This window comes from Micromys minutus (assembly GCF_963924665.1).
Source record: "Micromys minutus genome assembly, chromosome: 19".
NCBI classification, from domain to species: Eukaryota; Metazoa; Chordata; class Mammalia; order Rodentia; family Muridae; genus Micromys; species Micromys minutus.
Genome location: NC_137954.1, coordinates 28261339 through 28275377, shown reverse-complemented (window position 1 = coordinate 28275377; position 14039 = coordinate 28261339). Strand labels below are relative to the sequence as shown.

Here is a 14039-nt window from a genome sequence, read left to right as displayed (position 1 = left end):
TCAGAGCAATCCCAAAAATCTGTGCAACATTGGCACAAAGGTTGTGGCACAGATGCCAACAGATGTGTAGGTGACAAACTTGTAAGGGACTTCAATCTCTAGTCTTCGCCTGGCCTCCTTGTTCCTAGTAACCACCTTGAACCAGGAGAATAATACTTGCAGGGAGAGGTTTTGCACCAGTTGTCGAACCAAGAGGATCAACACGATTCCCACCATAAACTTGGTCAGACCTAAAACCAGCATGTCCGTGGTAAGGGGTGGGATGTTCTGAACCACAGGAAGAGACGGGGCGGGCTTGGACACCAGCTGGAAGAAGTGGTTGATCCAGAATCCTAGAGTCACTCCTGCCCCCGCAGCCACGATGGTGGTGGTGTCCGCTCTGGTCGGGCTGTAGTAGTCAGACACAGGGTAATTGTAGCACAGGAGGAAGGGCACAACAATAACACACACAGGGAAGAGGGGGCTGGCGGAGTCCAGGGAGTCGATGAGGGGCCAGGCAGGGTAGGTCAGGGCAATGAGGACTGCAGTAATCAGAATGCCACCCAGGACATCCTGCAGGGAGAGAAAAGAAAAATGGCTGCTTAGTACTGGGAATACAACCTCTGCTCCGTTTTACGTTATAGTATGTATTCAAAGGAAGGGTAAATCTAAAAATTTAAAGGAAAAATAGGAAATCATATACATAGTCACCATGCTAAGGGCATCGCATGCTCTCTTACAAGAAGAGCATTTCTATGTTTTAAGAACAAATTCTGAATTTCTTTCTGCATGAGTGGTTGATAGTTTTGCGGTTGATAGTTTTGTGGTCATTTAATCTTATTTAATTATACACACCTTGGGTCAGACCCACTTACTCTTTAAACCTACTTGACTAGAACAAATACCACAGGAGAAACACACATCCCTGTCTGTAAGGAAACCGGACAGTTTATAGCAGAAACATGATTACAGTATACTGCTTAGTACTACTTTCTAACACGTAAAATACTCCAGTATTTACTTGTAATAAGATGGGAGAATCAAATCATATTGGGGAGGAATGAAAACTTGTGTTTCTGTGACTCCTGGTATTTGAATGTTTTTAGAGGCTGTATGAATAAGCACCCCAAACTGGAGATAACCCCAGATTCCTGACTGGTTGAAAAGGTTAAAAAACAAAAAACAAAAAAAAAAAAACAAACAAACAAACAAAAAAAAAAAAAAAAAAAAAAAAAAAAAAAACCAGAACAACCCTGTGGTATATTCATGCCCTAGAATATTTTCCAGCAATCGAAAAAGCAAAGAACTACTGATGAGTAGTACAACTTGGATAAAGTCTCCAGGAAATGCTTTTTGAATGGAAGAAGCCGCCAAGCTCCAAGGGTTATGTACTGCCTGGTTCTATTTATATGCTGTTCTCTAAAAGGCAAAACCTCAGGGACAGGGAACAGTTATCGGCCACTGCCTGGGAGACTTGGTTTATCCTGTGTGACCAAAAAAGGATGTCACAATGCAGTCTAGGGATAATGAGACTATTCCACAGTGGGGTGGTGATTATAAAAATGTATATGTGTGCTAGACTACATAGAACTTTAAACAGTTGCATTATAAGTGTGTGCACATGTGTGCTTGCAACAGCAGGCCTGTGGAAGTCAAAGGGAGCTGGCTCCTTTCCACCATGTGGTTCCTAAGGATGGCTCAGGTCGTCAGGCTTAGTGGTAACCAATCATCTTTTACCTGTTAAGCCACCTTACCAGCTCCCAATTCATAAAAACTTAGGCCAACAACTGTCAATTTTTTAACCAAGAAAGCATTTCAAACAAATGAAAATGGAAATGCTTTCAGGATCCTTTGGCCCTGTCTAACACTGCCAAATGTAAGCTGCTGCATTTTAAGGGGCCCCTAACTTTATACTCCTACCTTCTCAGACTATGCCGAGGATGTCCTAGAATCTGTTCCTTACCCAGTCCTTCAGACAAAATTCAGTTAGCTAGGCATGGTAGGGAATGGTGAGTGCATGGTGGTGCGTGGATGGAATCTCAGCACTTGGGAAGTGGAGGCGGGGGATGGTGAGTTCCAGACCAGTTTGTGAGACTCTGATTCAAGAAACCAAAGGGAAAGTTAAAGCCATTAATGAAGCCGTCTTTCACTCATCCGTGTGCACAACGCTGCATGCTCTGAGGGGCAGAAACTTGTCAGGAGCTTTTAAAGGTCCACATTTATCTTCTGAACCAGCAGCCTCACCCAGGAACCTGGCCCAGGAGCTGTAACTGCCCACAGCTGAATGGAGGTTGTCATGTTCTTTTCCAGGAATGGAAAGATGCTGGAGGTAACTCACCAAGTCCTACTCTAGGAGTGGCACTGCATTTAACCAAGGGACAGAGCTATGACAAGAGGGTGTTCCAAGCAGTTTCAAAAGCAAGGTGGGCCTGGACTGTCGGGGTAAGGACAGAGCAGAGTTTTCTGCTGACTACATTCAACCCCTCTGATGACATATCCAGATGAAGCCTGCTTTGACTGCTTTAGCACTAGAGCCATTTCAGTGAGGACTGAGGCTGCCAATGCTGTCCTGAGAAGACGCAGAAATGCTTTCTCTATGACTAGTGAAGCAGACACAAAGTCTACCAGCTACCAAGCACTCCGGTTTGTGTGGAGTGGCCAGGAGCACAGATGGTTCTCAAGGCTGTTCAACAATCCTCTTGTTTACCAAGAACCCACTCCCACAGCTCGGCTGATAATCAGGACACAGGAACGTCCCAGTAGGTGGTATTTTTCCTGCTCAAGGTTCTCTGTGATTGAAATGGGGGTGAATGTATGTGTTTCAATGGGATTCATCAGGGACAGAGCTTGCTGTACCCGGAAAGCTCAGCAATGAGAAAAACTATGTGAGTGACATCTTCCCTACAGAAAAGTATAAAGGGGGCTTCCAACTTGAGAATGCCATTCATGCAGCTGTCTTCTCTGCCAAGAAGAGCAGGCGACAGAAGCTATCAGGGGCTGGGACCTGTGAGGAAGGCAGCCTTTGGAGGCTCTGGAGTTAAAGATCCCCTGGCTGCCATAAGGTTTGGAGGGAGTGACCAGACAATCCAAATTTCACATCCTATGTTCCCTTGCATGGGTTTAGAAACATTTTGTTGAGCAGAGTTTTTCTGTGCTTATTTCTACACAGTTTAAAAGGATAATGTTTTTAAAGTGACACAGAACATAGCAAACTGCTAAATCCTCCATAAGTAACAAGGCAAGGTGCTGGATGGCATGTGTAAGGTATATTACCATTTTGACTGACAAAAGGCTTGGAACACAGGCAGGTGGTTATTTACAGAGCAGTATACTGGGTACAGAGTGGGGAAGGGGACTTTTCACACTGAAACTGTGGATCACGTGTATTTCTTTCTTGTTTCCTTTGGAAACAAGTGAAATTAAATTCAGCGTCTTCTCCAGATGGGATCTGCCCATCCATGGCCATGTGAGTGCGGACATCTTTGCTGAGGGCCTGCTAAGGACCAGAGTATTTTGTCTATGAGTTTAAAGGAACTTTACTGTTGAGAGTTGGGGAGAGCCCAACACTACAAAGGAGCCTGTCCTCTCACAGGGAGGAGGAAGTTCTGCCATTCGGAGGGTCACCAATCTAACGTCCCACCCCTAAGGAAGTCAACAGGGATTAAAGGGGACACTTGCCTCATCAAGTCCCTTCTGGAAGGAAGTCTCCCAAGGCCAGATCACTCACTTCCTTAGCCCTTCAGCCATGGCTGTTCATGGGGCTGCCTTGACGGCTGCGGATCCCACAGTGACACCTGACAGACTCAGCAATGAAACACTCTTCCCAGATGGTCCTCGGCTGTGCCACGTTGACCATTAAAGCCAGGCAGCGTGGGCACTCATCCCTGCCCGATTCAGGGTGCAGCCAGGAATCTACACTCTGGCCCCCAGCACAATCCAGGTCCAGCGGATGTAAAATTAGAACAAAACTAAATAAAACCCAGGAACACTGGCCTAGAGCTGGGGCACAGCCAAAATCCTCGACATCGCCCAGGAACTTCTCACCACTTTCCCACTTCACTCAAATGGGTCGGCTTGGTTTTTTAAATTTAAAACAATATTTTTTTTGAGTCAGCCATGGTGGCTTACACTGTTTTTTATCCCAACACTTGGGAAGCTAGCCTGGTCTACATACTGATTTACTGGAAAATGGACAACTTCCATATATGAAGAAAATGACTCCCTAATAATCATCAAGGGCTCCTTGGGGAGAGGTGGGGCCTCATGAGCCCCTCTCCCCATTCCCTGTGGGATATTCCAGGCTCAGTGCTGAGTAGGTCTTGCTCAGGTTGCCTCTGCTGCTGTGAGTTCCCGAGTGCAAGGTCATGTCCTGAAAACATCTTTTCATGGCACTCCTGCCCATCCTTGGCCCAGTTATTCTTTGTGCTCTCTCTCTCCCACAGTGTTCCCTGAGCCTCGGAGCCGGTGGTGCAGATGTCTCGCTTAGGACTGTGCATTCAACAGACGCCGATCTCCAGTTCTCTCTCCAGTACTAACAATGCAAACAGACCTTCTCTGCTCAAGGCTGAGCCCACTTGCCTTTTGTTAAACACAGTTTTGAATCCCTTTTAGCTCCAGTGTGCTCCAGCCATCTCTACCGGTCAAGTTCTCTCGGCTCCCCTCCAAGGCTCGGCTCCAGGGCTATGACTCTCACACGTCACCATCTCCACAGTTGGCAGTGATCCCCCCACCCCAGCGGAAGGTGAAGAGCCATGCTTCACAAGCTTCCCTTCTTTTGTCTTTGCTGTGATGAGATGCTTTCCTCTGGGCTCATTAAGATTGTCTGGCCAGGATGTCAAGGTTGAGCTAAGGTTGCCGATTTATTTGTAGTCTTTTTCAAAGTGTCTGGACCAGGGTAGAGCAGACGCTCACTTGCAGAGTCAGGAGGCTGGGATGTTGGTTACCCATTGTTGCAAAGTATAAAATAAGAATTTACCCTGTTTCCTTCTGTCTTCTTTTGTAATTATGGTTACCAAAGTCCCTGACATCTGGTTGGAATAGTCTTTATAAACTAATTGTGTTCATCTTCAAGCCAAACTAAATTATTTTGGTCCATAGCTGCATCATTTGAAGCAAAACCAATTTTAGCCAAAATGGCTGAAGATGGAGTTTCGCCCTCCTTTCTAGCCGTACATTTGAATTATCATCCATGAAAAGTGATACTAACTGAGCCATATGAGTGAGATTTTCAAGTTCAGGACTATAAATTTCTTATAACAAAATCATTTTGTAAATACTTCTAAATAGAAGAACTGTAAATGCTCTAAGTCTTATTTTTTAAATAACTTTTCTTGAGACAAGGATATCACTCTGTAGGTCAAGCTGGTCCTAGCACTGGTCCCAGAACAAAACAAATGAAAACAAATAAACCCCCCCCAAAAAAAACAAAAACCTTCAAAACCATTTCTAGAGGTGAAGATGATGAAACTACAAAGCATGCAGCTTCACGTAAACACTTAGGCCTGTGAGTCTACTCAAATCTGAAGAAAATGAAGAGAGCAACATTGTTCACAAAAATCCCATCACCCATGGTGCTGGGGGACTGCTCAGTTGGTGGAGTGCTTCCTAACATGCAGGAACCACAGTGTCAGCACCGGACAAAAAGTAGGACACAGTGCTGTGCACGTGTTAGCCCAGAACTCAGCATTGGAGGCCAGGGGTCAAAGGTCAAGGTCATATCCAGCCACAGTGAATCCAATGACAGAATATAGGACACTAGGTCTCAGGAAGGAGGAGGGAAGGAGGGAAGGAGGGAGGGAGGAAGGAAGGAAGAATTAGTTTACACTTGAAAAGAATTCTTGGACTATTTCAATTCATGAAACTAAGACCAAAGGTAACGTGCTCCCCTAGAGAAAAACCTGAAAATGTAAGCAAGAAAAATAAGCCTAAAGAAAGGGGCATGCACCACAAGTGAGACTCTGAAAAGGCATGAGCTGAACAAGTCCTGCGGCTCACTCACACACACACACACACACACACACACACACACACACACACACAATTAGATGAGGAAGTACGCTGCTTCCTTATTTAATAATAGAGGATGAACATTTTCCATTTGAAAGGACACGTGTCTGGAAAACTCTTGTCCCTCCCTGTGGCTTCAAAGTTAACAATAAGTAAGATGTAATGAAGAGAAAACAGTCTAATCTTAATACACACACACAGTCACACACACAGAGGCACGTATACATACATACAAACACATGCACAGGTGAACTCTAAGAAGGAAATAAAATGGGCATTTTATTTCTGAGTGGGAATATTACAGATGATTGCTATCTTCCGTATGCTCTGCTGACTAACTGAATTCTATGCAGTTTATACCTTTGCCTGTTCTCTATCAGTATAGTACGGAAAGATGGTGTTTTCTGAATGTAGCCAGAGATGACTTTTGAACTCCAAATCCTCCCGCTTCTGCCCACAGAGCGCTGTCCTGACCATGCACATCCTTATGTCCAGCTTAGCATTTTTTATGAGATACTCTCTGTATTTACATTTCAAATGTTATCTCCTTTCCCCTCACTCCCATCCCCCCTCCACTTGCTTCCATGAAGGTGCTCCCTCTCCCTATCACCTCTCCACCTCAGTGCCTTGGCATTCCCCTACACTGGGAAAACGAGCTTTTACTGGACCAAAGGTCTCTTCTCCCATTGATGCCAGATACTGCCATCCTCTGCTGCATATGCACCTGGAGCCATGGGTCTCTCCATGGGTGCTTACATGGTGTTTTAGTCCCTGGGATCTGTGGAGGGTTTGGTTGGTTGACAATGCTGTTCTTTCCATGGGGTTGCAGACCCTTTCAGCTCCTTCAGCCCTTTCTCTAGCTCTTTCATTGGGATTCCCGTGTTCAGTCAGATGGTTAGCTGCAAGCATCCCCAACTGTATCTGTATGACTCTGGCAGAGCCTCTGAGGAGGCATCTATATCTGGTTCCTCCCAGTAAGAACTACTTGGCATCAGCAATAGTTCTTGGGTTTGGTGGTTGCATATGGGGTGGATTCCCCAGGAGAGGCAGCCTATGAATGATCTTTTCTTCAATCCCAGCTCCTCCATTTTTCCCTGTATTTCCTCCTGTGAGTGTTTTGTTCTCCCTTCTAAGAAGAACTGAGACATCCGAACTCTGGTCTTCCTTCTTTTTGAGCTTCATAAGATCTATGAATTGTTTCTTGGGTATTCAGAGCTTTTTGGGGCTAGTATCTGCTTATAGATTTTTTTTATATTAATAAAAATACCATTAGGCTCTTCACAATAGCCACACTATGGAATCAGCCTCAGTATCTGTCAACAGATGAATGGATAAAGAAAACGTGTCACATGTACACAGTAAGGTTCATCCAGCCAAAGGGGAGAAATCATGTCATTTCAGGACAGTGGATGGGAGTCCTTGTCACTGTATCGAGCAAGATAAGGCGGATGCCGAAAGCCAAGGATCACAAGCTTTCTGTCACACGTAGAAGTGACTAACAATACAGATAACCACAGAGTGAAAGAGGACTCCAAGGAAAGGCGTGTCAGGGCGGAGTTTAGTGACAATGTCAATTAACACAGGACATTGTGCATTCTTATCATTAGCCAGACAGAAAGGACGTGTTCAGCTTTGGTGAACATCTCTGGAAAGTTCTGTCTATATTGGTGCATTCTGGCCCTCCATTCCTTTCCCATTTGTGGTTTACTGGGACACATTTTCACCCTCTCTCCCCTCAAGAACACAGCTGAGGTGTTAGGGCTGCCCAAGGTTGTCTGGCTAGAAAGAGGGGCAGAGCCAGACACTTGCTTAATTTTTCAGGTCCCTGGACCATTTAGGCATGTAGGCTGGGGAACTCGCTGGCTCAGGCATCTTCCAGTCTGCCAGATCCCCTGCTGAGAACATGAAGGGCCTGCTCTAGCCCCGAGGGCCCCACAGAGTGAGCTGAAGCCCAGAACCCAGGCAAAGCCAAGATGCTCAGATTCCTCAGAATGCTTTGACCCAAGCCAGACCTGGCCTTCCAGGGTGGCCGCTGGAAACCTGTCAGCATCTCTTCCTGAACATCTTGGAGTATGCTTCCCCGTGCTAGCATGGGTTTGATTTGATGTCTCAGAATAATGAAGACAGGCTTCCATACCCGCCTCAGCAAGTGGGAGGCCACAGTGCTCATGAATATGCATATTAGTGATTTCAGATAGGAACCGATGTGTTATGTAATTAGCATTTGCACGAGGAAGAAAAGTGAAGATATATGTTCAAAAGTATTAATTTTCAATCATCAGACATCAATGTCTACAGACAAGCCAGGTGTCACACCTGGGCCGCCCTAGCACTCAGGAGCCTGGGGCAGGAAAACTGCGGGCTCTCGTCCAGCCTCCACTACAGGGTGAGAACCTGTCTCAAGCTGAGTTCAGTGGAGCATAAGTACTGGGGGTCAGATCCCCAGCACCCAGATAAATGCCAGGTACGTGTGGTGGCCTACCTACAATCCCAAACAGGGAGTCCCTGAGACAAAATAGCTAGGTTAGCGGAATTGGGAAGCTCTGGATTCAACGAGAGACCCTGCCTCTGTAAATGAAGCGGAGGGCAGTCAAGGGGGAAAGACCCAGTGTTAACCTGTGGCCCCATGCCACATGCACACGAGTGTACCACATGTGTACCACATGCATGTGTGCTCACACCCATGCAAACATCGCATACAGAATTGAGATTAAAAAAAGAAAGAAAGAAACAGAGCTCAGCGAGAAGTAGGAAGCCAAGAAACCCTCTTGCTCCGTGGCCCCCACGGCCCGTGACAGGTTTTGTTGTTGTGGAATCCCAGAGTGGGTGCTCAGCCCGCTCTGTTGCCTCCTTTGAATGCTATGACTGTCCTTGAAGCTACTTTACATGGCCTAGGGTGGTTACAAATCTAGGACCAAGGACCAGCAAGCATGGCATAGCACACTGTGGCTACAAAGAGCGGCTTAAAACTCACTGATGCTGGGAAGGAGCCACACAGGGCAGAAAAGAAGAACTCACGCTGAACGTTTTTGACAAGGAATGGATTTCTGTGGGTGTGTTAAAATATTACAAGGTTTGGACATAATAGAGCAGGGTTGTGTAGCAAGTGCTTCCCCTTCCCCCAAATTAGTGAAGAATAGACGCTTAAGCAGATCGGGATGCCCGTGCCTGTAATCCTGCACTGGGGACACAAAAGCAGGAGCTCCAAGCAGCACAAGGTGAGCCCTGGCTACTTCCTAGTGATTCGGAACTGAGCTAGGGGAAATCCTGTCTCAAGACAAAGCCTCATTTCAGTGTCACTCAGGGACAGAGGTCACCTGAAGGTCACAGGAGGGAGACCTTCTGTTTAAAACCTCACTGTTTACTGGATCAAGGTTTCAGACTAGTCTGAGCAATGCAGGATCCTGTCTCAAGAATATATATATTTTTTTTGTTGTTTCCAAGAAGTGATTTTTAGTTGTGATTTTAAAAAGTAAAAAGAACTTCATTTTACTCATCTAATATATTTAATATACTGAACATATTAGCTCTACAGATAATCAACGAAAATGCTAATAGTGTTAAACGTTCTCACACTATCCTTAAAATCTCCCTTGAAGGGACAAGCTATCTGGCTCGGTTTTGTCTTATTAAAAGGCAAATGATTTCTGTTCATTGGGAATAATTCTGCGTAGGTAAAGGAAATGCAGTCTACTTATATGACGTAATAGCACTAGGCCATTTAAAAAATGAAATCACGAAATTGACAGGCAAATGGCTAGAACTAGAGAAATCATCCTGAGGTAACTCAGATGCAGAAAGACAAATCTGGTACATACTCGTTTATATGTAGATATTAGCTGTTAAGTTAATGATAACTATGTCACCATCCAGAGACCCACAGAAGTTAGGTAAAGAGTAAGGGACTAGGGGGACAGATAGATCTCCCTAGGAATGGGAAATAGGATAGCTAGTTGTAGATGCATGGGGTTGGGAAACTGGAATTGGAGGATCAAGTGGGGAGGCGATAGGAAGAGGGAAGAAATACAGGGAGAGACAGCTAAAACTAGAGGTCATCTGAGACATGGTATGGGAACCTAGTCCAGTAGAATGCCTAAAATATATTCATATACGAAGGCAATGTAAACAAAATTCCCAAATAATGGGTAAGACAGAGCCCCAAGTGAACATCTCTTGCCACCAAATGAAGCATCCAGTACTGGGATTGGGTTATATCTGACTGAGGTGTTGAACAAAGAGAACATGGGAACCCCCAACCAACCTAGGAGGTTGCTCTACAAACTCTAGGCTGCTCGCCACCATCTGATGGCAAGACTCCATTGCTCAAGACAGCATCCACACAACTCACTGAACATGGAGAGGTCGAGGCCATTGTCTTTGGCAGAGAAAGGCACTCTGGACCCTGCCAAAGGAGAAATGTAAGCACCAACCCAGCCACAAACTTTCTGATTTACAATGGGGACTTGCCTGCAAAATGTGGTGCGATGTTGCAGAGGCTTCCTCCTGTGACTGGTGGTAACAAATGCAGACTCAGTCAAATGTTATCAGTGACAGACCCTGGAACGCAGCCCTAAAAGGAATGTCTCTGTCTGTCAAATCCCCATCTCATGGCTCAGGGAAACCTTTTCAAGAGGAGGCAGAGAGAACATAAGAGCCATCGGGGATGGAGCATGCCAAAGACAGCATACACAGGCCTGCCCTAGACGGGGTTCTAGGACTGAAAGAAAAAGTGGATACATGCCTCCCATCCCTAACCCAGAAGCTATCTGCAATTGATAACCATTTGCAAGTGAAAATATAGCTTTCTCCAAGGGAGTCTCACTGGGGAAACAAACTACTCTTGAGGGTAGGCTGTGTGCTTGGCGGTAGACAATCGACACCAAACAAACCAAAGAGTATCTACGGAGGTTCCTTGTCTCACAATGTTGTCTCAAAGCTCTCTCTTTTCAAGTTTTGTCTGTGTCGTGTGTGTGTGTGTGTGTGTGTGTGTGTGTGTGTGTGTGTGTGTGTGTGTGCGCTGATGGGATTCTTGACTATGTGAATGAGTGGGTCTCTGTGTCTGTATCTGTAAAATTAGTTTAAAAATTAATTTTTTAAAAAATAAAATTATTCTTCCAAAGATCAGAATGTGTTGCCTTTGCAACTCTATAGGATGTAGAACCTGTTTCATAGCCCTGTTTGATGTACTTATTATACTTCTGGGAAGATGTGTAGATTCCTTCGTCAGAGCTAGCTGGCAACATCATGATTCAATAAATCGAATAAAGTCTTTGACCCAGGGCTGGTGAGATGGCTCAGCTGTCCAGAACACTGGGTCCTCTTACAGAGGACCAAGGCTCAGTTTCCGGCAGCCACATGGCAGCTTTCAACCATCTGCAAGTCTAGTTTTGGGGACCTGATGTCCTCTTCAGGCCTCCGTAGTATCAGCGACAGACCTGGTGCACATACAGACGTGCAAGCCGATATTCTACACATAAAGTAAAAGTAAATAAACACTAATTTAAAAAACTTTGGTATATGTTACTTTTGCATCTGGAAGACATAATTTTGGAAGGTTAAAAAAAGATACTCTAATAAATAGATGATTGTTTGATGCCATTCAGGTGAAACAATCATAATGGAACTGATGGTTGAGTGTGCTCAAATAGGATATATTCAAATAGAGTGCATTCAAACAGAATCTTTTATTTACATATGACCCTTTTATTACTTATTTACTTATGTGTGTGTGTGTATGTGTGTGGATGTGAGCACCACCAGAAGAGTGTATTGGGTCCTGAAGCTGGCATTAAAGGTGGTTGTGGACCAACAACCATGCATTCTGGTAACCCAGTCCGGGTCCTCTGCAAGAGCAGTACGCACTCTTAAGTGCGGTGCCATCTCTCTAGGCCTGTTGCTCTAACTTTAGAGGTAGGGTGTCTCACTGACCCCAGGCTGGCTGCGTCAGTCAGACCATCTGACTAAGCAACCTTTGGGGATCCGCTCTCTCTGCCTCATCAGCACTGGGCTCATGGGCATGTGCTTAGCTTCTGTGTGCACGAAAGATCCAAATTCAGGTCCCCACACATTAGGTATTTTACCCTCCGAGTCATCTCTGCAACCCACTTTGCTTCCTTTAAATGGTACTAGTACACTAAAAAGTAAGACAGGCATTAAGTTTTTTAGGGAAATTATATAATCAGGTTGTTACAGCTTTGTATGATCTCAGCATTAACTAGAACTATATTGGGGTACAGTGTCTATTTCTGAGCTTCACCCATACCTAGCTCCATTTTGAAAATGATCAGTTGCTTCTCTTGGCTCGACAGAGTCTAACAAGTCCCAGCAGTTGCTGTTCATGAACCACACCAAACTCCCCACCCCAAATTCGCGTGCACAGGAACAGTCTATCTGGGATGAATGACAGGGCTTGGCAGGCCAGGAGGATTATGACAGCAGCTCAGACATGTTTCCAGGTGGGTTTTAGCATCATCTGTGACAACTGTTCAGGAGCTCATGAGATTGGCAGGTACAGGGGAAGGCAGAGCTGCCGGGAGACACAAAAGACACTGTCAGACCCTTAAGTGATTTTTCTGGAGCCTGGGTGGGCAGCAGAGCCTCTGAGTAACCAGAGAGCAGAGCAGAGTCATGTTCCAAGTGATGTACATATCCGACAGGTCCATGCAGGTTGTGTGTAATCAGTGCTGCCTTTGCCTCCTCCAGGGATCTGATGGTATTGACTGCTTTTCAAACTGCACCCCACATAAGAACCCCACAGGGAAGCTCATGGATGCAGCTTCCGATGACATGGGGTCCAGGTGGGAGCTGATGATGATGCTGAGGGACAAGGGCCACAGTAGAGAGTGACCAAGTCCACCTCAACTTGCTAGACGACAGAGGCCATCAGAGTCATGTTTATGCAGCATGGTGGGGCCTCCCGTCTTCTTCTGTGAAATGCACATGACAATAAAAGCTTCAGAATGTACTGAAAAGGTCACCTTTGAAAGCGAAATTCTGATATGGTGATACTTGTGCACATAAAGGTAAAAAGGGAATCTGTGAATTCTTGGTAGCCCTGGTGTCACAACTGTTTACACCCGGAGGGAAAGGAAGTCTACCGTTGTCTTTTTTCCACACTCTTGGGGAATGCTGTCTTGTGTCCTGGACATTGGGTCTGTGAGTAAAAGCTAAGCTCCCCAAGAGAGTACTGTGCGGTACCTGCCACCTTCCTTTACGGAGTGTCAGGAAGATGTGTACAGATAGGGCTGTGCTCCCTCCATCACAGAGAGGTCTGATCATGTTCTTTAAGGTCTCCTTATATGGAAAAATAGAATAGAATAGGACTTCCCTTACAAAGTTACTGTGGCTTATCCTATGGGGGTATAGCTAATACTCAGAAGAGCAATTAGAACCGTGATATCAACCTTCCTAATACTGCCATCCTGTAAAGGAGTTCTTTATGTTGTGGTGACTCCCAGCCATACAATTATTTTGTTGCTATTTCATTAACTGTGATTTTGATACCATCATAAATCATGGTGTAAATGTCTGATATGCTGGATATCTGCTAACCCTATGAAAGGGTTGTTCTGCCCCCAAAGGGGTTGCAACCCACAGGTTGAGAATGGCTGACTTAGAACAATACTTAACAGATGCAAAATCTATAAACACATTTGATGTGCCATGCAATATATTACATGTAACTTCCATACCAGGAAACCGATGGTCCTGAGAAAAAGCAAAGATCGGAGTACATGCATGGACAAGAATGCTCAGCAATGCAAAATGCCAGTTCTCTCAAGACTAGGCACACACTCATTTAATCTCAGTAAGGGCCCAGCAGTGGAGAAAATGACAGGCTGAACTGGGTGCAAAATTAATATGGAAAACACTAAGAGTCCAGACCAGCAAGGGAGAGGCTACAAGGCCTTCTCCATCCGCCGTCAACACTTACAGAGCAGTGTCTTAGCAAGACAGACAGGCAGACAGAGCAGTGTGGAAGAGCAGGGCGTGTATATATACATGGAGAATGTAAAGAGTCACATGATTCACGGTGAAGAGGATCTTTTCATATG

At 45.3% G+C, this 14039-nt stretch overlaps 1 protein-coding gene across 1 annotated transcript in view; it reads right to left on the bottom strand.

Moving 5' to 3' along the window:
• The window catches only part of SGPP2 (sphingosine-1-phosphate phosphatase 2), a gene marked incomplete at both ends in the record, with an annotated part of 110795 nt that continues 96756 nt past the window's right edge, over window positions 1–14039 (bottom strand). Inside the window, 1 exon segment of the mRNA XM_080932813.1 lies at window positions 1–552. Within this exon segment, the coding sequence (XP_080788939.1) occupies window positions 1–552 (552 nt within the window).